This window comes from Varroa jacobsoni, unplaced genomic scaffold, assembly GCF_002532875.2.
Source record: "Varroa jacobsoni isolate VJ856 unplaced genomic scaffold, vjacob_1.0 contig00135, whole genome shotgun sequence".
In the NCBI taxonomy this organism is placed as follows: Eukaryota; Metazoa; Arthropoda; class Arachnida; order Mesostigmata; family Varroidae; genus Varroa; species Varroa jacobsoni.
The window spans coordinates 66,899-90,999 of NW_019214417.1; the positions used below are offsets into that span (position 1 = coordinate 66,899).

Here is a 24,101-nt window from a genome sequence, read left to right on the forward strand (position 1 = left end):
CTGGCTACATTTATCAAAAGTCATTGGATTTATAAAAATAACGTTGGAAAAAGGTTACTTTAGTTCACTATATGCATATGATTTGGAGAAAAACACTAGACTTAAAACCAAGCTCCTTAGGTCCGAAACCTTCCCTCCAGACCATCGTAGATTATTGACCCCTGGTAGGGTTTTGACTCAAAAGATTGGTGCAGGTTTGAAAAGATAATTGTTCTACAATCTATAAGGCCAACTCGTACATGAACGATATCGTGGAGAGGATCTTACACTCGAAAGAGATAGTGAGAAAGGTTTATCGTATCAAATTTTTAGGCAGAAAATGGCTTACTGGGCTTACTGGCTTATGGCTTTACTGGGGTGTCAGTGTTGGTATTTTACCAAGAACTATGTCTCGCCTTGCCCGACCTATATTTACTATATAAACTTGAACACTTAGTGTAACTAACAATGCTTGAGACAATGATGCAGTTTTTAACCTGATTTATAAAAGTTCCAAATAAAAAACAAACGCAGCCCAGCAGCACCCACTGTCAGATAATGCAGTAAGCGCCGAAACTCCACCTACCGTACACTCTGTTCGTTTAAGCCATTTTTAGACCTGCGGCCTGTACTTTTAGACTGAAATACTAGGAGATAATGTTGGAACTTTGTCGAAAAGCGCTTAAAAACAATTCTCATCCCTATAACTAAAATGACGCCTATGAACTGGACGATCTTCAATTTCCGCTCATTGGTAAGTGAAATATACCGAATTGAAGCTCTTGGCTTACGGCACTGACCGTATGGCTCCCACGTTCCGCCTAGTACGAAAATCCAACGCGACCTAAACGTGTTAACAAGACGTTCTAAAATGAGACAACTTGCAGACCATTTGTCACCTTCAGTAGACGATTCTGCCTGGTAAACTCCGGTCGGTTATCAACTAACGGATATCTATATTATGTAAGAACTGAATTTTTTCGATGCATCACAAATGGTCCAGGTGGCCTTATCTCATTGGGGCGTAATGGGCAGGCGCAGATACGATTTTCGAAAACGCTATTTTGAGCCGGTCGACCCGATAACGAGAGCTATACCAGTTCATACAAATGGCACAGTAAAATATATTTGGCGAAAAGATCCACTCGACTATATATAAGAGAGCAATCTTGTAGAACTAGGCAGAACAACATATAGAGATAAAACAATCATCGTACGTCATATAGTGAACGCATCGAACGACCTTTAAGTGATAGTTGAAAACACACAAAAAATGGCCAGAGTTCGGGCAAAAACACCGCTAGTATTCTCAATTCTAAGCTATAACGCTGTTTCGTTCGCTCCTTACAGTTGCAAAATTTAGATTGCACATATCATTTTTTTTTTTGTTACTTACTTAGTAATTGTGACCCGGTATATACTTCTTCTATATCGCGAAAAAGTGTAGATAATATTTATATCGGTGTTCTTGTTATTGATTGCCAATGTGTCTGCATTAGCAAATTGTTTAGCTTTCAAACACATTTAAATCAAATCCTATTTATGTCATATATTTTTATATATTAAGAGACGAAGTATAATAAAAATTATTATTCTTATTATTTGCTGTCACTTCTCCTGTGTATAGCACCGTGTCGACGTGGCTCTCATGACGACTGCCTATCGGACGAATACCTTCCGTCGTCGGTGCATAATCTGAAAGCTGTATTGCTTCGTCTTCTGATCAACCGGAGGCTCTACTATGAGCATTTACTCCAGGTAACAGCTCCAAGGCAGATGCTAGATGCTGTCTTCATATATTTTCTAGACGACCAATCAACGAGTCTGCAGACAAATACCATCGTACCTCTAGAATATCACGAAAAAAACACGTCTGCCCGCTCGGATTTGAAGTACTGCTTGTTGAACATAGATGTTTCTCGGTGTTAATTTTGATTTTTCATTGATCACATACGTCAATTTATGACCCTGAGAGTGTCAATAAAACATATTAGGCATTTGGGAAGTGGTAACTAACAATTTTAGGGAACAATATTTTATTTAATGTGAAATAAACCACCGGCAGCAGTTTCAACGGACTGGTCTGAGTAGGTATTTCTTTATGTGTAAATTTGACGGCATGAGAGAACCAAACGCTATATTTTCTGCTATTTAAGCTCATTCGTAAAAGCAAAAAATAATATCAGTGGAGAACATTATGGCGGCTAAGTACAGGAGCATAACGTATCAACGCCGACCGGTTAGATAACATCGCACGCTCGCATGTGTGCTTATGCCTATGTGCACACCCGGATTTAATAAACAATCGTGCTGCCTAGCGCGTGCAAACGTCAGCCAATGCCTCTTATGGCGTTATAATTGTTTCGGCACCAGCCCCATTCCATTCAAGCTAGCCTTATAATAATCTGAAGGGCGCACTCAGCCGTTAATTGAAAATCAGCCGAAATCCCTACGATTAGTTTCATCGATCACGTCGAGCGATCGCGGTGAAGTAAATTCACTTCGAGACGATGTGGGCGTGACGCAAACGCCGATTACAGCAACATTTTTCCCTTTTTTGCGTTTATGTCCAATAGAAATGTCCAAAAATTTATCTACTGTATTTTCTATGATTTTTTTGGCAAAATTTAATGCTTATCTAACATGTCTTCCTCAAAAATATGTACGTTCGAGAATATCTCGCAACCGAATGCTAAGTTCGTAGAGTTCTATAGTCTGATGGTCTAGGAAACGCTGGATACTAATTTTATGGACTATTGTGCCCACATCTAAAGCATGTTTAGGGCAAAGTGTATGCCACAAGGCATCTATAGTCGTAGGAATTCTGGGAAGTCGTTGCGCTGGCTTCAAGGGGCCTGTAAGCGTTACGAATTATTTTAACAAGCACCCAGATAGAGTAAACAGCTGGAACGACAATCAAAAACAGAAAAACTCAAGACGTGCCCCAAGGGAACTGCGTGGCTGCTAGTTACAAATGGTTGTTTTGCTGTTTAAAGTATGGTTGCCGGTTTTAGGTTTGTTGAGGAGATGGATAATTATCATTCATTATAGGACGTCTAAAGATTTTCCCGTTATGTGTTGACCAATTCAGATCCGGTAAAAATTATGATCAATTTCGCTTATGACAATTATAGCTTGACTTCCGAGTCGCCCTATACACCTAGCAGGCATATTGTCCTGCGACGAAAAATACGTTGATCCTTGCGTCACACGGTATGAGCATCAGTTGTTATTAGCAAATTTTTGAGAGTATATTGAAATACAATTTGTTACCTTTACGTGCGTCTGCTCATAGTCTATGTATTTGCCGATCACTGCATTGGCGTTACGAAGCGTCAAAATCAGCCGATAAGACTGACCATTTCCTGACCAATAAACATTGCCATTTTGACTGACAGCTGGCGAAGTGGAATTTTGTAGTAGACAGATAGATAGATAGATAGATACACTCATTAAGAAACGAAATATAACTTTTTTACTTAACGATCCTCAAATGATAACAATGTGGAGTAAGTTGTTGTAGCTGATCTATTATTAAGCTAGCAGAAGTTATAATTCGGCAGTCTATCGGTTTGCGACGACAACGGTTCTGGAATACATGTCTCAACACTTTTTTTTGTAGTATTTTATACAGACATAATGGGTTATTAGACGCACGTGAGCATACGAAACGGGCAGAATTTCTTGCAATCGTATCGGGTAAAGTAGATAAAAGGTGAACTCGAACTAATAGAAAAACCCATGAAGATCTTCAGCAACGACAAGATCAAACAGCAAACTTACCTGCAACTTGAATAGAGTTATTTCTCTAAATTTGCCATTCGATTTAAAGGTTTATATAATAATACATATATCGAATTGGATAATGTTTAGACACAATTCTTTCTGTTATCGCTTAAACGTAACTAACTGTTTCCATAAGCTTATCGCAATATGGGAGTTACGCGGAGTGACCATGAAAGTTTTGAAAATCACACATACGTAAGTTCAGGACGCACACGTAAATTACGCCTCTCACTATCTAGCCACGTAGCTGCTGCTTAATCGAAGATTCTATAGATTGATAATGTATTTGAATGAGTTCAGCACCTAAACAAGCTTCAACAAATCGAACGTTTGAGACTGCCTACGTATGAGTGAGGCGGATGCGTCATAGCCTGGTTTAGCCAGAAGGAATAGACGGCATACCAATGATTTCAACGGTTGCTACAAGATTGCACTCTGTTCCATTGGCCGTGAAGCAACAATCAAGTTATATCTTTCAGTAGGGACAAATTTTTCGTTTAAATTTTTCAAAACTTTGTCTAAACGTTAGTATTTATCAAAGTACGAGCAGATTATCAGCTCTCACTTCAATGACTATGGGCAGCAAGAGACCATCTCACGTAACGACTACAAAGGCATTTTAATTGGCTAATTTTCGGGTATTGCAGTATTGTATAATATCTCTAGCTCATGCGTTAATTTTATAAAGTACTTACCAATTCGTAACAAACATCAGTGGACCTTAAACCTCAAATATGGCTGTGCCCCAGTCCCAAAATAGGAACAGTCAGTATGGACGGACCTCATCTGGCTAACGTTATTGACTGCAACTAGACGAAACCGATAGAAACCTTTTATTCTTGTGAAAAAAAATCCAATTAATGGCAAATGCTCTGAATGTAGTACTTCTTTTTTTTTTCGCTATTCAATCCTTCAGAATTGCTCCTACGGGGCCCTCTGACAGATCCTTACAGCACAGCTAAAGCAGCGGTTCGAAGGCGTGTTGTTGAGGAGATAGCTGACAGTCAACTATAGAAGGAGTTGTAGGTTGCAAAACCGATTTGTTTCAGGTCCTGCTGTTCTGACCATGAGGGAGAGATAATCAGTGAGAGAATACAAACGAAAATTATCTCTCACCCTTTATTTATTATTTATATATATAGACAACATAATCGTTACTAGAGACAGAGGGAGAATAGTGCGCACAATGCTTTCAACTAGAATTGTCTAAGTGGGTTAGAATGGCAGGCTCTGTCCTAAACTCTGCATAAAATCACTTTACTAAACGTTACGTACATCAATGAGTGTCGACTGAAACAGCTATGGACAAACAAAGTGGCGGCAGCTTCTTTTTTTACTAAAGTATCATTTCTGCTTGAGAGCAGCATGACTAAGCATACCACTGTGTATTGTACCCATGTTCTACGACCATGGTTTTCTTTTCAAGCTTAATGCAAATATAGAAAAATCTCAAACGCCGCTAGTATAGCCTTGATTGCTTGAGCCATGCGTGCACCTGGTCTCTCTAAACCGTGAACGACCAAGCTTGTTCTTTAAACACTCGGTACGCTCATCTCTAAGTTGTCCATTCTTAGCCATTTTGGATCGTTCCAACTTGTCCTTGCCCCATTCATATGGTAGTTCTCATCAACGAATATGGTGCTATCGTAGATCCCCGTCGTCTTCCACAGGGTGTTTTCCGCAGGCGGTCGCGGTTTCTCCACAGCCTACTAGCATTGACTCTGACGTTGCAGACGCTGAACAATTCAGCTTCCTTTTTCAATTTTCCACCCTTCGATTAAGCAGTAACAGATACCGCAATACTTACTTGTAATTGGTATTATCCTTGCGTTCATATGTCGTCAACGTCCACAACGACGAGCGTCGCACTATTTGGCGACCACACACATTACCACAGGTGAAGACACGCTTCTGAACAATTTGTTTACCTATGGTCGTCCAAGTTTCGTCGAGGGCTTGCCATTATTAATGGAAGCCCTAGGCAGAAACTACTTGAACGCAGTGTCTATAGCTAGCGATTACTGCATAGACATCGTTGGTCTGCTACTGACATAACGTAGTTAATTGGAGAAAGCAAGCGTGTGGTTAAGACCTCCAGGGACACTAGGGACAGCGTGGTCTAATGGGCTAATATGTATTTCTGCCTATGGGGCCACCAGAACTATGAGAAATAAGAACGCTGGACGCGGCAGGTTCGAATCGTAGTTCTGACAGGTGATTATAAGAAGGTCTTTCGCTTTACGAAGTAAAGTCAAAAGGTTAAGATCAACAGAAGTTGATGATCTGTTTAGCCCTTCATCGGTTTGTCGAAGAAGCCCAGTATAAGTTCAGTACGGCCTCCTCTGGAGTAAGACAGAAAGGTCTATCTCTCTAATATCCCCTTGCCGCCCCCTCTATTTTGTCTCTCTTCGATCCCTTCTGATCAGTATTCACAAAGAATATATCATATAGCAGTTTATATTGTAATACGAGTGTTTCCGCCATCAGTCAACGGAAAACATTAAAATTGGCTACGTATGCACACACGATACCGCTAAAGATGGCGGATAAACAAATTGTTTTCTGCCAGGGCTATTTACCGTTTCTGCTTGCCTAGGTTGACGTTGAGAGTGCGTCAATAGGTATGTCGCCGATATCGCAACATTGTCTTGTGGGGTGTAGTGGCAACTCTCCTGACCACTACTAATGTTTGCATTAGCTTGCGTACGGGCAAGTGCTTTTATTGCTTTTGCTGCCTCGACTGTTCAGGTTGCCCCCTACCTGACTCGATCATATCTCTTACATAAGTCTCGCGATAGTGCCCTCTGTAGCCCCGTCCTAAGTTCAGACCGAGAGGAGCAAATTTGAATCAGTTGGACGCTCTCCTTATAATCATTCTTATGAGTAATTGAACGAGTGCGCCTAAGCGACTGTCGTTAAGTGGCTTGTATTGGAACACCACTTCAATGTGATAGCTCGTACGGGCTGCACTTGCCACTAGTATTTTCCTAAAGTACCGCGTAGGCTGTAAATCGCATCGAGAGAGGGAAGTAAAAAGATTCTATCACGCAGTAGTCTGCCATAGGCTGTTCTCCTATGAGGATATATATGTGGATATATATATATAACTGGACAAGAAAGTTTCGCATTTCGGAATTTCCGGGTGCGACGATCGTCTACATATCGTGTATATTATGTAAGTACACGGGTTTGGCAGATAAGCTTCGTCAAGAGATGGTACCTGCTAGTAGCTTAAATGGATCGCCAACGTTCGTGAGAAAGCTATTGAACTCTTGAAGTATTCCGGACGATACGATAGTCGTAGGGCGTGAAGTGTCTATTTAAGAGATTGCTGTTACGTGCATTGATACTGGATCCACGAATTACCATTCGGTTGACTAAGAATATTCGTCTTACACCGGGAGATACAGCAAAGTCCACGACCTTGCAGCCTGATTAGCTAGTGCAATTATCGTGTTTATTTTCGCCCAGACTCTCGACCCAGAGATGCGGTTCGGGGTCATTCTTCGTCACTAATATCAGACGCCCCACAGTTTGTAGCAGTGTAGTCCACTCGACATAAGGATCCGATTTTCATACATGATCTTTTCGTCTGTTTCCTTCCATGTGTGTAGAAATATCCGACTGCGGGTATGCATCTATATGTGTAAGTGCGTCTGTGAACTGATGACACGAAGCGCCAGTTCGATCGTCATCTGTGATTGCCCCATACCGTTGCGACGCAATCGCATCTGTTCCTACTGCTACCGTCGATAGATACAACTATTTCCAAATGTACCAGGAATTCATCTGAATTTCACATGTCGTTTCCTCAGATCGGCCGGCTGCTACTGCTGGAAATGACACAATTTCTATAATTTTTAATTCGTTCTGTTTTTTGAGTGGGAGCTAACAAAATAGACAGAAACAGAAACAGCAAAAAAATACAAATCAGCAGACACACTTGACTGATTGAAAAGCACAGTGAGTGACCGATCGACTTCGCCAATTCTCTATCAGATGCTCGTTAGAAAATTGCGCACCCGCCAGCGCAATTAAAGACATCGTGTTGCCGTAAGGAAGCGCGAGATCATTCGCGTAGCCCTATAGAATAGCAGAAGCTGGAAGAGTAACCGGGAAACGCTGCCGAAATGAGAGAGGCTTGCAGAAGTGTTGAGGCTTATACGCATAAGTAGAAAAGGAGTAACCTTCTTCTGTACTTAACGACTCAACGATCGAGCGGCAAGCAAACGAACGCTAGTGATCTTCTCTTGAGATAGGTGCAGTGAAGCTTTCTCTTGCTAAGTACTTAGATACAGATAATAGTCTAGGTGATACTGTGCACTAACGGTTTGGACCATTTTATGATGTAGATCAACTTGGCATATAATAATATGAACCTACTCAATGAAGAGTACTTACAATAGACAATAATAGAAGAGATTTGTGAAGAAAATAGAAGACAGTGTTAACGGTGACTGGAATAGCAGAAAAGGTCATTCGATCCGGTATCAATAAAAGGATTGATTGCCCGTTCTTCCAGCAAAGCAGATAGATTGGCATACAAAATGCACGGACCTGTATCGACAACTCAGCACATCGCTGGTGAGCTTCGACTCTGCTATAGAATTTTCAACAATTTCTCTTTATCATAACCTTTACTTGGTACCTTCTCAAACATGACCTATTACATGAAGCACGTATTTTTAAAATGCAGTGGCTGTTGATGTTCAGGAGTGAAAATGGGTGCTCTGTGGACTTATCCACAAGTACAATTGCCATATAGATATATATAACAGTAAACATTAACGTGATGTACTTCACAGGTGCACGAAAGCATACCATAGCTGAGGCCGAAAAAATGTTTAGCCTTTATCTAATACGCTTCATGTCTTCACCGTGTCTCTTTCCTCGCTCTAGTTGTTCAATTGAAGTTCTACAAAACTAATTTTATAGCCTACGCTTGCGACTCGAGGATATTTTCTTTTTAATTTTCGTTATATTCAACGGGTTAGTTCCTTGTTGATATCATTGTTTTTCAAAACACCTCGTACCACGACGCCTGGACCCTTGACCTATTTCAATTTACAGCGAGTGCACATCTCTATCCGAACCACAATTGCCTATCTACGGTGTACATTCGAATCTTCGCTCTGCTAATGCCTCCGTGAAGAACTTGTTGCCTGTGATTATTTGTTGACCATTATAACTCAGAGTAGAGGAGCGCCTACTCTCGAATTTAGCACGATCGCATTTAAGTTTTAATCGCATCTGCATTTTCAATACAGATAAACATGAACACTTTCGAAGATGCCCCAGTCGTAGCGTGACCGTTTATGACTTCAACGGACCATGCTTTACGTCTACCCTAATCTTGACGTATGCGTGAGCGGACCTTTCAGGGAGAATCGTACGCACCAAACTAATTAAATGAGTCAGAACAAGCATGGCAAATACTAATTTCACTTTACCTTTAGTGCGCCTTAGCATTAACTTTAAAATCTAGAAGGAAAACAAAACCTAAATCAATTACTATACTCTACGAGTTTAAAATCTAGAAACTCGTAGAACACAGTAAATTACTTATGTCCATATATAGTTTAGGACGCTCCTAAATAATGCGTTCTATTGACCGGGACACGCAAAAAACGGTGAAAGAGTAACGATATGGCAGTTGTTCCCCCGTTCCCTAATGAAAAGTGTTAACGCGATAGGGTTCATCTACACAAGCAACTTGTGCGAGTTATCTTTTCCACGTATACGAACGCAAAAAAAAACTGCTCGATGTACTTCCTTTTGACGAAACCGCACAAACAAGCTACCCTAACCAGTTCTAATACTACCCTGTGTTCGTAAGATATGGCAAGGTTTTTAGATTTTGATTGGAAAACTATCGATCCGGCCAAATAAATGTGCCTTGATCTTTATTGATAATCGGGCCACCAATCTAATTTGATTTCAGATACCAAGAGCAGCCAGCTATGGTCATTGGCGAAAAAAAAAAACACTTTGTTTATTATGGCTTTGTGAAAGTTAAATTGATTAAAAATCGAAATGGAACGTCTGATACTGATGCGTAACGTGACGTTCGTTCGGATCGAACCCATATTCGCTTGTTCCTCATCGATACTGATCGTTTACCCTTCACAGAAATTTCGACAACTGGACACATTTGCACTCTGCGGTGGAAATTGTGTAGAATTGTTTACTCTAACGGTCTGATCACAGGATGAGTGAAGAGAAAATCCAACTTTCCCCGAGAACATTTTTATTCATACGTAACATTTTATAAAAAAGCACTCTTATTAAAATTTGTGCTTCGCTAGCTTGCTGGGCACTCCTTCCTTCGATGCAAATGTTGTCCAGTTTTAACCGGTGCATGGCTAAGCTTAGAACAAGCCAAACTATAATTCAACTTGAATCATTAATGAACTTCTGTTTCTAATAAGAACAATTGTACCAGGCGGCAACTGCTGACCTTCCTGCGTCATAAACAACTCGTACTCAGACCGAAAAGGTTAAAAGGCTTTATGTTTTCGAATCATCCAGAGTGTACGGCTCGCTGCAAAGATAAGGTGACTTTTCACTTTAAACTCGTTGTTTAGTTAGTTGATAAGATAAAATAAGAAAGATATCAATGATACATTCTTTATATTGTACTGGAAGTTTTTTTTTTTAAAATTAATATTTCTTAATTCAAATCTACGACCCCACGCTGCTATAAAAAGGTGTTGGACTGAATTGTGCGCGCTTCTTTCCTCTCTTGTATCTTATACATCATATAGTGTAGGGTTTTCGGGTGCTTTAGAGGAAAAGTGCTATTGATTTTACCATTTTGTTATTTAAGCGACGACTTTCACATAGTTTCAAATAGAAGTTAGCATTTCGAGTCTTCTTCACGGACATGTTGCACCCACGTTTTCATGCCGTATCGAAGAAGCACCTTGTATGTAATGGGCAGCTAAAAACTGGCGACAGTCACCCCATTGAGAGAGTATGGTTTGTTAGAGTGGGAGACATTATTGAAGGTACTACATTTAGCACAAGTTGGACAGCTCGAGAGCCTGTACGTTCCGGCCAACACAGTATAACTAGAATAGCGGCTGCTGAACATATAGAGAGAGTATGACGTTTTATAGTGATAACTATGATTTAGATTTCAACATTTGTTTTCATTAGCGCGGAACTGTGAGACGCTAAGGTTCGCGCGTACGTTTGTTGATTGTTTGCAAAAAAATTGAGTGCGGCATGAACGATGCCTTAATTATTTATTATAGGTAGTGAAGGGCATACCTAGTAAAGAACTATTATCTAATGTATCATGCAAATTAGTAAAAATACTTCATAAAATATCTATGTCACTTTGTACCGTGTCCATAACCTATATCGATTGGTTTAGGCTTATGAAAATAACTGACGAGATTAGTTTGTTTTCATTTTGGGTAATAGCTATCTTGGGCGTACTTTTCTAGACCGATATCTGTCCTATGGCCTGGATTGTCGTTCGAACCAACTACCGTGCTGAATTGTTACCAGTGCCCTTGGCCGTCGACTGCTTGCCTTGTCCAATGCGGCCTGCGTGGTCAATCCAAGCAATTCTTCAACGTCTGTTTTTCAAATACAGGACACACAATGTTATAGAAGCTTCGTTGACAGGCATGCTGGTGCTGACACCTGGTACAAGTCTAGCTAATATAGCATTAAATTAAAAAAGTAAAGAACTTCCTGCAGAATCATTAGGTAATTTTTAATAGGCTACTACACGCTCAGATTAGCACGCTCAGCACCCTTCTAACGTATACGTTATAGAACCCCTGTTTTTTGAGTTTTATGTCCAGTAGACATTCCGTCCTTCCGTCCATCGTGTTAGAGAATCTAATGCTGTACCCTAGAATCTTACAGGCCGTTAATCCAAGTTTAAAATATCGATAACTACTATCAACCTTGTCAACTCATCCAGTTACACGATATGAAACATGTACGACATAATAACTTACAACGATAATAACGGTTGTTGTTGATCATTGTTGTTATTACTGTAAAATTCAAACCATAATAGGCAACAAAAGTACAACGGAAAAGATGCATAGTCAACGAAGTTTCGATACTCAACAATCGATTGGTACCCTCGTTATATATAATGAACTCGTCGCCGGATATGGCTGTAGCTTACTGGCTTAATTTACGGAAGTTCACTGTATCAATTTCGATGAATAGGGCCAGGATTTAGGGCCTGGTCCTAAAATTACAGCTAACTGAAAAACTCCAATGTAATAGATGTGGTGCATACCCATACGTCTTGCCCATATTTCCTCCAAGGACAGCTGATTTGCTTTGATAAATGGAAAACAGATCTCAAATACTTAAAAAAAAAACCATAGAACATTTTAATCGAGTGCCAGAAAGAAAGAAAGAGCAGATGTCATTACCAACCTTTGTCGCATACGAATCTGTTGCTGGCATTCAATAGTATTCATCGTAATAATTTTCAAATAATACGCACCATAGGCATTTGCATTAAAACTAGCTGATCCTCTCGGGAGGGCAACGTTGACGCGCCCGTGTGACGTCTGGTTTCGCTAGAAAGAAAAATGGAAACCGTTCCTGGCCTGAATATGATGGTTCGGTTAGGAATAACGGAACGTAATGAAAGTATCTTTTTTTGTCGAGATGAAGCAATCTGAAATAGTGATAAACATAATACGCCATGTTTAGTATACGTAAAAATAATTATTTTATTTAGATTTAAATATAATTAATATGCTTCTTATTAGATTTTGCACGGTGATTTTTTAAGAAACACTCACCTTAGTTGTTTTGATCGTGACAATTATTTACGTATAGTGGCAACAACTAAAAAGGGTTACGTTCTAGTACGTTTATAGGATTCAGTTGGATAAACGTGCCGAGTAATCCCTACGCATAGTGCTTTATTGGGGGTGAACGATACTTAGTTCCATCTCGAATATTCCTCTAGGTTTTTCCCCTGCATAGGTCGCCGATTAGCTAGTTACTCGACAAAACTCAGCAGTACCAACGAAAGGGTCTGCCAAAGTGAAATAGTGACACGAAACGTTTGACCTGTTCTGTATGGGACGCATTTTTGCGTCACCATATGAACACATATGGTGACATTTTAATCTGGCTCCCCCTTTGACGACATATCATCCGGCAGCACAATGCGCGCAGCGCTTCCATGCCCTAATAGCGCTGACCTGGGCGGATGCAGTCCTGCAAAGTATGCTTTGTTTTTATCTGCTATGCATTTTTAATATAAAACCAAAATTCGGAGCAAGTAAGAAGTTCGAATTATGGCGGTAACGGTTTCAACGCCGTGCCACCTGCATCGCTATGACATGACGTATTACAGTTGTGAATTTTTCATAAGTTAGCGTGAGTCTTAAGGCGATGTTGCGCGCGAGCCTGAAACAAGGACACTTATCTTAAAGTCTGCAACAGTTTCGGTCCGCAGGATCGGATTCTGTAAATCGAAAATCCAACGGACCGAAACCTTCACGTTATTTTCTACCTCTTTGTGCACATAGCATCATTCACTAAATAGACAGAGAACGTCGCCAGGAGGAACTTCCACAGTGAAATTCTTAACAACGTTGTCAACATGTTGAACTGTACACGTTGACATCAGAAAAGATCGGGACCACTTTTACTAAGGTTTTATCGCGACGCCATCCACTGAGGGATGTCAGATGTATATGTCTGTCGGCAGAGTTAATCGGCTCGTTGATTCGGATGGCGCGCCTCACGGATATCAAGTTCAAGTAAAGGGTCAAACCCCAGGAAAAAGTCAAACGCATCATACCCTTCGGTTCATATAAAAGGTTCTGTTCATGTGGAAAACAAATAATGGGGTTACATATGATTGGTGACAAGGCTCGGCATCCGGCGGAATATCTAATACAGTAAAGATAGGTTTGAAATCAAAGTAAATTACGAGTACAATCAACGCGCCATGTGTGCAAGCCATGCAGCCTTTGAAACGCATAGAAAAACAGTCGTCACGTGTCTAGATACCACACGAAACAATTAGGATGTGCCATCTAAACTTACTTCAAACATTATGGCTGTCTGAAACTTCCCGTGCTCTACAAATATTCATCATATACATCAGATATGCATCAGATATACATCGGACCCACATGGTAGTATACATGCTTAAGTGACTAGGCAGGCATTTGCCTTTAGAGGTATCTCCATACGTCATAGCTTTCATGCGTGATGGTCTGGGTCTGAGTCCGAGTGGGGTACACTTCGTTTCATATTGGGAGCCAGCTGTCTGATGGAACGATTATTAATGGTACCGGACGTTAAACAGAACATTTAGATTTTGTCCTACAGGCCCAATGAAAGTCCAGACGGGGTAGTGGAACTTCTCCGAATACCTGCTACACATAGTGTGAATTTCTTAGCCGTCGGTAACCTGGATGTGGCTAACTTCGTGGGTTGCCATCGGCAGAATCATTTGCAATGTGTCCTTCATATATTGACGAAAACCGTTTGCAATTTTTTTCATTGTTTGTCTACGTCGTTATTGCGTGCGAGCTGATGATTTCTATACGCTTATGGGTGTTTATGGTTATAATGACTGATTCCGTAGATTTCCATTCTACTACACTCTACTCTATTGTAGGTTCAATTTAACAACACCACGTCCAGATGTTCGAGTAGGAGACTTGTTTACTACTGTTGCTAAGCCTAGAATGCTTTTTATCGGATCAATAGGAGCATCCCGGCGTGCGGGCTGATATTCCATAGGTGAGCGTGCCTGCATGTAAAATGTCCTTATTCAAGCCAAGCTGCCCATCTCTTTTACTCGTAGTCACCTGCAAACATGCGGATTGGTATCGACTTATGTCTCATGGACATCATTCTGTGTTCTGATGCCCATAGAGATTGTGGGATGTAAACACGTGTGCCCCGTGTACATTTATATTTATATGCATACATATTCGAGTCATGTGGTTTTTTTGTTAATACTACATTAATTAAAAATTTGAAAACGATTGAAATTGTTTATTGTTGCGGTGGGACACTGCCAGCGCGACGTGTTTAAACTAGTTTACTATTTCTACACTCGAACGGGGTGTAGATAGAACGATAGAAATTTAGAACGGTAAACTTAAATTTGGATAGACGAGAAAACTTCGTTTTAGCTTTCTGCTCATCTCAAATACATATTTGATATATTGCAGCCACTCAACGCAGCATAACTTTGCGGGTTGAAAATACTTCAAAAAGCACTTGTTGAAACGAATTTTGGTCATTCTGTATATACTACACATGTAAAAAAACTTCCAACATTTTGCTATACTGCTAACAAAAAAAAACTTGCGTTTGCGCAGTGTCCGATTTCTTTTGATTCGTGAATAATAGGCTCGGAACTTTAGCGCGCTCACGTCCGAAGTTCCATCTAGGTTCTAGCGACACAACAGTGAAATTACGTTGAAGCATAGTGGAGTGGAAAGGCTACTTCAGCTGGGGTGAGCGCAGCATCCCACAGCTTGAGCTATTATATAGCAGTTATTTTCTTACAGAAGTAGACAGAACACTTTCAGATACCTCCTCTCATTCATAAATTAGGTTTATTTTCATACGAAGTTAGCATTTGAATATACGTGAACGTAAATCTCAACTTTCATTACGATCCACAATCCAATCGGAACATTCGCCTAAACCGGTATGTGTCAGTAAGGTTCTAACTTTATTGCTTATTACCAATAGCAATGTCTCGAAATAGTCAATAAATATGTGTATCTTTTACAAGATGTGGATTATGTGCAGACATTTGGACGTTTTACATTGTGCATTATACAGGTGTAACAATGTTTGTATATCTTTGCTTGTACGTATTCGTTTATATAAAAATACACAAATATATATATTTCATTGTCATTCATTCGTATTAGCCCTAAGTTGCCCTACATTGCTAAAAAGGTTCAACGAGTGAAAAGTTTACGGTGCTCAGCCTGCGATAGGATCAGTTTGGCAGGCTTTTAAGTGAGAGCACTACGGGACAACTGACCGCACGGTATTTATCATAGTTCCGCCCTGAATTTCATGGCTTTCGTATTATCCAGGTAGGCCAGGTCTTTTTGTCCCCTTACCCTGAGGACAAAAGGGAACTCACAATATTACATTGGGCTAAGCTAGTTATTTCAAAGAAGCGGCTAGTTCCATCGTTCTATTATCGATACTTGTTTTGCTTTCCTGTGGGATCGCAACCAGCAGCACGGCCATATTTCATGATACACCCTTGTACCCCGAAAAATCCAAATCAGATTTCTGGGTGTAGAGTCATGTGCGGTTTTTAAAATCACCAAACACCGTGCGCAAGGGACCCGTTGGGTTGTTGAACGCCTCTCTAATTTCGGCCACTGGGACACTGCATGCTGTCTCCACTGAGTGCTTTCTTCGAAATCCATGTTATTTTCTCGGCAGAGCTTTCCTATTTTCTAAAATGGCGAAAAGTCTTTTGGTCAGCAGACCGGCATACAGCTTGTAGCACACACTCTGCTTAGCGATTCCACGCCACGACTATAGCAGCCCTAGTTCACATTCCCCTTTGGGAATCAACAGTAGCGAGGCATCTCTCTATTAAGCCAGCAGAATGCCGGCTCGTAGACGCCTATTCAACCCAGCAAAGGTCCAAAACGAGAACACTTTTGAGGTGTTTTTCCGGACCCCATGTGGGCCCATTACGTCGAGGAAGCTATGCTCTGTCGTTAATACCTGGTCACCGATAACAGGAATCAATGGCATAGCACGCGAGATCGTGTCACATGTCGGCAACGGTGGCTAACGTAGTGATTATTCAGTGCAGTGATGCCTACCAAACGTAAGGTCAAGCCGGCGCGTGTTAGCAGTTTGTATAGTTGCCGTTTTGCTTCTGCCGTTTGTTATCCTCTTACGTTGTGTTACGGCAAACTGTCTTAAGCGCCGAGGCCAGAAGGTAAACTGCGAGTCCCACCTTTTCTAGCAGCCTAAAAGTGTTCTGGACACTTCAGTCATGGCGACGAAGATCGGTGGGGGCGGTGGGTCGAAAAAATGACTGAATAATTCCAACGAGGTGTTGTGCGTAGCTTCCTGTATTGATGGTATGAGGTATAAGCATGACTTCGTGTGCTTGCTGCTGGAGATTCTCCGCATCCAGGTGCTAGTTTGAGTCAACTTTGTTTAAAAAGAACAACGAACGAAAGTTACTGAGCTTCTCTATCGACACGTATGTCGACTCCGACTCGGAAAGGCAGACATGAGCTGCCACGATGCAAAAGCGTGAAGCACGCAATAACGTTACCTTCAACTGATCTAAATAAAATTTGATTTTAAAACGCAAGGACTGTCCCATTGGGACATTCTGGGCCACTACTCTTTCAGGCCGAGCACTAGAAGCTGGAGATTCCTCTGCTCGTGTTCGATTTGTACGAATTTATGGGCAGCGCTATTCCGGCACCCGCCGGTACCCAGAAACATTGCACATTATGAACGACAAGAAGCTGGGCTTTAAGAATTGCTTTCCAAGTGAACTGTTAAAGCATTTCGGCGTACTTAACTTCTTCGGCCGTTCTAAGACCATCCGCTACTTAATAGCGGAATGTTGTCTTTTTCCATTCCTCTTTTCCATCGGTACCTTGCAAAGCAAAAATGACCAAACGAATATAGAAGACCTTCATTTCACGTCTGCCAGTGGCTACAATGTGTTTCACGTGAACTGTGATGGCAATTTGTCTGTTTAGGTCAGGTCACACGTGCGGTAATAAGTTAGAGGCAGTACCACGTATCTCATGCAACTAGACAACAACGAGAAAACTTTGCGTGACATCACCGTGACCGCAATTGGCCGTGTGTTCCTTTTTGCGCGTGATAATAAACGTAACGTACAGACGGAAGAACATTCGACGGCGTGAAAATGTCATATCGCAAACAGCGATAGCATTCGAGGGTGACTGTAAACGAAGTAGTTATTGGACGATGAATGTATATATATATATGATCATAGCCTATTGCTGAGGTGTGAGACAATAGCCTAGCCACAGTAATTATCATGTGCCAGTTACCGGGCGTAATCGGAACGGCTATAGCATTTAAGCGGTTCGAGAATTCTTTGCGGGAAGGATCTCGACAGCTTTTATGAGAGCCTTAAAACAGTCCCTTTAACTCTTTCCATCACTATCGTTATAGGTTGGCCGATTAAAGCAGAGCAGTGAGGAGGAAGGTAGAAAAACCTAAATTAGGTAGAAAGCAATAGCACGTAGAATGCGTTATGAGCTACTGTCTGACCGCCGTCGCCGTTCCGGCATACGATTTACTGTTGTCCAGTAAAAGCTTCGATGAGCTTACGTAGACAGGCCCGGCAGACAGAAAATGAAACTGTTACACATGTAGCTGCCTAATGTCAAGCGCCGTGGCAAGAAATTATGATTATAGGGTTATAGAATAACAGTTGTTCGTAATTTTTCCGGGGTTTTATACTCGCCGTACATTAACCATATGAATTAACCCTCTTGTCGCGTAATATATCCTGGGGCATAACAGCACGAAGTTACAATAGGATTATAATGCCCTTGAAGCCGCTTTCCGGCGTGACTGATTCGGAGCGTTTTAATTTCGCTGACTAAGTATAGTAGAGTAATATTCAGCGAACAGAGTTCCGATGATGCCTGCACCCAATCCGTAATATCATCCTGCCTAAAAAACACTGTTTCTGCCTAACGGTCTTCCACAAGTACCGCAAGCAACACTCGTCCGATCACCTAATACCTTTAGTTCAACATCTCGTTTTTACGCTTGCCCGCTTTGACTGATTTCAAAGGTAAAGCTTTTAGACATAACAGCGTATGCAAGCGTTACTCATGCAAGCTGTAGTCTGCAATGTTAACATAAGTCAACAATGAATGGGGCATACATCGACGGTGCGTGGCTATAAAGTCGAGCCTGCATTTTATGGCTTTCGTAATAGCGCTTAAGACACTTCAAAGGCGGAAGCTGTACGGTACTCAAGGCAGGCATTGGCCAAGGCCCAAAACTCCATACCTTGCATTGGCAAGAAGCTGGTGGAAAAAGGTTTCGAGCGAGTGTAAATGTTTACAATTGTTAGATAGGACTGTGCGAAAGAATCGGCATAAAGAACTTGTTATTTTTGGGCACTAATCGAATCAACTTTACAAACATGCCACAACGTATCATCCCTTTTTCTCTTCCCTATGTCAGTGGTACTTGTGTACTCATGTATTTTCTGTAGCTTAGCTGACCTTGCAGGTGCTTATACTTTCAAGATCATTGCTAGCCACTATACAGTAAGCTAAAGACGTGTTTATGTTGGTGTTTGACAAAAAAACAGCATATATACACAGAGAGGCCATGTCAAGCAGCAAACAACTTTGCATTTAGTCTTCTTAAAAACATATATGTCGCGGTTAGTGACAGGGAGGGCTGTCATAAACATAGTATTAGAGCCAACGTTCGTAAAAAATTAGAAAAAAATCTGTAGTATATTTACTCTGATACAAGGACCATAACGTATCCCTGAATCGCGCAGAAAATAAATTATAATTTTGCGCCTTGTATTGTTAATCGTTTCTATTGAAAACCTATAGTAGAATGCAGATGTTATCTGAATATTCCATGTAAGAAAGTAGAATCTATATGAATATCTTCCATCTTTGTCCCGTCATTTTTACAGGATGGTAGTGTTCAGCTGATAATTTGGAAGATTCAGTTCTTCGGTTCAGATGTTCCAGTGTAGGGGTTTTTAAAATCCAAAAAGAGCGATGTTGATGTCGAGACTACAAAAAAAATGTGGGATTAAAATGTGAAGACAAATTATGGCCAAGTTCCAACTAAAAAAGGATGTGTTTGTTTCCTATTGTTAGTTAAATAAAGCAATGTCAATGTGCCAACTTAAACGAGTGAATAAAGTTAAATTCGTGCAATATATTAAATGAAATAAGCTAAGTTAAAGAACTTTTTGGCAATAAGCCAACGACGTAAAGGAAAAATAATAAATTCAGATATTCTCAATTCGGATAGTGGAATATTAAATGGGAGATGTCTAGAACAGAAACACCTAAACGTTACATTTGAATACTTCGTCATACTTTCTGATATGCAGACATGAAATTTCAGAGTTCAATAATTGTAGAAAACAAACGTTTCTTCTTGTCAATTGTAGGAAATTTTAAGGTCAAAACTAGTTTCACCTTAATATAGCAGTATAGCCAAAAAAAAGCAACGGGTTAACGGTATCAATTGAGTCACGCAACAGTTGTCATAGGCTGGATAATTTCTACGTAATACTAATATTATATCAATTGGCAAATGCTGTAAGAACCACACGGTGCTTGGAATACGGTAAAATATAACGTCGCTAAAACAGGCTAATTCGTAAAACATCGTACCCGCTGAACAACGTAAACTTAGCACAACGGAAAAACTGTAATAGGACAAGCACGAAAGCTTCTACAGGCAGCCGATGCAGCGCAAACCGGACAGCAGGTCGATAGAAAAACGCTGCTACGTCCAAGGCGAGCAGTTCAGGCCTGAACTAGCCTTGGACTAGGTTAAAAAAGTTACAATATGATGAAAACCAACGTCAAGTATGCATATGTATATGGTGTGGACCATATACGAGAAAAACATATTCAAGCGCTTTGAGCCAGTCTGTGTTTCGCTGAGATTTCCTACAAACGAGATGTTATCAAACTGATAAAATGGCGTCAGCTGCTCGATCCTGATATTCATATTAGCTGAATGGAGTTAGCAAGATTACTTTCCGATCAAGTCGAGCCGTAATGACGATTTCCGATACTTCGTGTACTTTGCTCTCTTTCTGTAGATATCAGGAGAGACTGCTCTGCCAGTTAAAGGAGGTTTCTTCCCTAGAAGAGGCTTACCCTATTATCGGCCAGCGCCGTATTCCCGCTAATCAGCTCATATGTACAAGTCACTTGAACACAAAATTGTTTTGATTTTAGCGAAAGGATGATTCATTGATAACGGTTTGTGCGTTAGGCGGCATGTAAGTTGTTGTCAATTAACGAAACGTTTTATATTTACGTTACATCTTGTACGTAATCGATTAATCGTTTGAAGGAAGCTTTGAGGCTCTAGCATATTTAACATATACTGTAGTAACAATATTTTCAAGTAACGAAGATCATGATAAATCGTTACTCCAAAGTTATTGGGTTAGCACCAAGAGTTTTCATCATTTTTTAAAACTGAGGGTTTGTCCAGAGGATTACAGCTTTCTATAGGTATCGACACTAGTTGACGAGCTAGACGGACAACGGTAGATATAAGCTTGCACACCTAATGCAATAGTTATATGCTCATAAATCTATGTTTCAATATGGCATTTTTAGTTGAACCTTCGTGTTATCCAAACATTTTTTTTTTTTTTTTCTGTAAAAATCATGCATTTTACTATATCACTTATGTTCTAAGCAAAAGATATAGTTTTGACTGTTATAGCGGATACTACGTAAATATAGACGAATATAATTATCAGTGCAATATCATTTCTGACAAAGCTTATCATCAGCCAGAGAGAGAGGGTAACGCTGCCATTTTTACTACGAGATTTAATTTCCTTATGCTGCTTTATCACTTGCAGGCTTATTTCAAATGATATGTTATTATATTTTATAAGTGAGACGCGGCGGTTGTCTCGCAAGGGTCAAGATCCAGATTTTGATAGAGATTGATCCCTCTGGTTAGGGTAACAACGTTTTTTCAATGGATTCTTCCTAGTTCTAGCTGCAGTTGATACAGAACAGTCATCATACACTTCCACGGTACGCTTGTTAGGCAGAACCTCCTTGCTACTACTGCTGCTGCTGCGTCTATGGCTGGTGACGCTGATGCCGTTGTCGCCGCAAACTCTTTTGTCGCCAATAGACATCTATTCGATTTTACGATGCTCTTCTCATCTCGACGACTTCTTTCTGTCCTAGTTTTTTTCGGATATTTGATCCTTTGGCATATGTCAGGCGACTCTCTTGGCAGCGATCGAAGACAACGCTCGAATTTACTGCTAAGGACCGACTGCCCGACGCGCCAGGGTGCCAAACAGTAAACGACCCCAGCGCGGCTTTTGGCAACAATGCAAACGGTACGCTGGAACTTAAGAAGCATCAACGGGCTTTTCCAACGAGCGCTTCGACTTTCGCTGGTTCCCAAACTGCTAGAATAAGTCGGCTTGATCCTACGAATGCGAAGGTTTAGGAAACAGTCATGTAACGAATAGCGGTTCGGTGCTTTTTACCAGTATCCCACTAGAGACTACCACAGCCGTATTGTATATTTTCTTAAATCTTCTCTCTGAGAGCGCGCCTTATTCTATGTGGTGGTATTTTTCTTTTATGGTGGTTGTCTGGATAGCAATATTGAGAATTTACAAAATACTCACAGAGCATATACATGGAAAATGTGTGCTTTGGCTAACATTTCCAGATAAATCTTATATGTGAGTGTAAGGAGGAGAGCGACTTGCCCTTGTCGCTTACAATTGTCCGGCATAGAAACCCACAAAGTTGGCCGCTCCTTCGCTGTACTACACCCACAAGTAAAAATAAAGCCGTTCGTGGAATAGATTTAGTCCGTTTCAATGCTTGAGACATTTGTGCGGGCAGCTGTTATATTGGATAGGTTCTATCAAAGTGTACACAACTGAATTCAAAGGGCAACGTAGGCGTCAACTGATTTTAAACTCTACACGTAAAAGTAGCGAATTATTTTGATCGAATACAAGCTGACAATAGTCAGAGTGTCGTGTGTACTCATCGTGCTTATCGAGTGAGCTATTCCAGTTACCGCTGTATGACGCTAGTTAAGCTGGCCCGATTGTCCCACGCCTTCGACGTGACATAGGCTTAATCGCCCTTCGTGTGCAGCAGATACGTACGTACAGGCACGCCGACGTGCGCGAAAAGAAAAACAAACCAGCCGTGATGCCAATCATATAAATGGCATGTGGTTGAATTTCGGATTTATATAATAAACAGTGATGTAAATTAATAACTGCTACTACTAGCAAGCCGCCAGTGGTTTTTCTACATATCTCGTAGATGACGGCGTCTATAGCCATCGATAGTGCTTACTAAACAGAAACACAATATTCATAGGACGTGATTCAGAGACGGATAACGTATAATTAAATACTTCATTTTTATGCCGCACTGATTCGATCGATCCCCATTACAATAGGTCGACATAAAAACAGATGGAGTTGGATAAAAGTACAGCGACACGAAAAAACTCGATTATGAATATTCTGGCCTAAACACGAGAAAACGCATTGCGAGCTTGTGTGTTCCTAAGTAAAGCGAATTCATATTGTCGTGAGGTAACTGAAAAGCAGTGACGGCACAAGGGGGTCAGTGGCGCACAATACCACGGGTGATCTTCCTGAGAAGACTATCGAAGCGTGCGAAAATGACTGAAACAGGCCAACACTCAGAGACGAGTCCTTTGCTTTCAGGTGAAACCAAAGGAGCTACTCCACAAACTACGGTTTATCTCTATATGGCCGCATTGTTATCGGCTATTGGAGGATTCCTATTTGGCTATGATACCGGGGTTGTATCCGGAGCGCTTTTACAGGTAAGGACTAGAAACAGGAGAATATACTTTATATAGTTATACTTTATATATATATACTTTATATAGAGAATATAGTTTTTTTTCTAGCGGATTAAAGAAAATACGTTGTCCTGCCCATTACGATGTTACTTAGTTCGCGCTGTGATGGGTTTAGCACCACAGTTGTCCATGATGACACCATCGGCCGACAGAATAACACAAAGTATTTTTATACGATCTGAGTACGGCATCTGATTAATCTAATCTCATCTCCTTTAATCGATCCTGATATTCTCCACCGTGCACTGAGCAAGCTTGCTAGACATCTGCAGCATACAAGCACATATAAACTAATTTTCGTATGATGCTTCATAATACTGGCGGCGTACAGAAGCACGCGAAAATAGGACCATTTTGACGATGGATTCGTTTCGGGTATACTTTGTTGTTTCGGTTCAGACCGATTATACATTTATATACATATATGTTTGCTTGCTAATCTTAGGCATACGTTATAGTATGGGTTCAGATCCGAGCAGGGACACACTTCGATTCGTGCTGGGGTCCAACCGTGTCACGGCGTGCTTAACGGCTATACCGGGTGCAAAACTCAAAACATATAGAAATTATATTATAGAACAAGCTATTGCACTATATGAGTGATCAGCCAAGACATTCGGTTCGATTAGGCGTTACACATTTATTATTTGTTGTCGTCGAGAGAAAAAGACGTTCTTCCCGTTTTTTCCTCGGGCTATTAA

At 40.8% G+C, this 24,101-nt stretch overlaps 1 protein-coding gene across 2 annotated transcripts in view; it reads left to right on the forward strand.

Moving 5' to 3' along the window:
- Nucleotides 1-6,873: 6,873 nt before the first annotated feature.
- Nucleotides 6,874-24,101, forward strand: part of LOC111270837 (proton myo-inositol cotransporter) — a 90,656-nt gene continuing 73,428 nt past the window's right edge. The window contains exons 1-2 of one of the 2 annotated variants that reach the window (XM_022851269.2): nucleotides 6,874-8,349; nucleotides 23,240-23,361. In XM_022851269.2, coding sequence (XP_022707004.1) covers nucleotides 8,313-8,349; nucleotides 23,240-23,361 — 159 coding nt within the window. In that variant the 5' untranslated portion in view covers nucleotides 6,874-8,312. Of the gene's footprint in view, nucleotides 8,350-21,925; nucleotides 22,660-23,239; nucleotides 23,362-24,101 lie in introns of those variants that run through there. The other variant, XM_022851270.2, reaches the window with a different exon arrangement.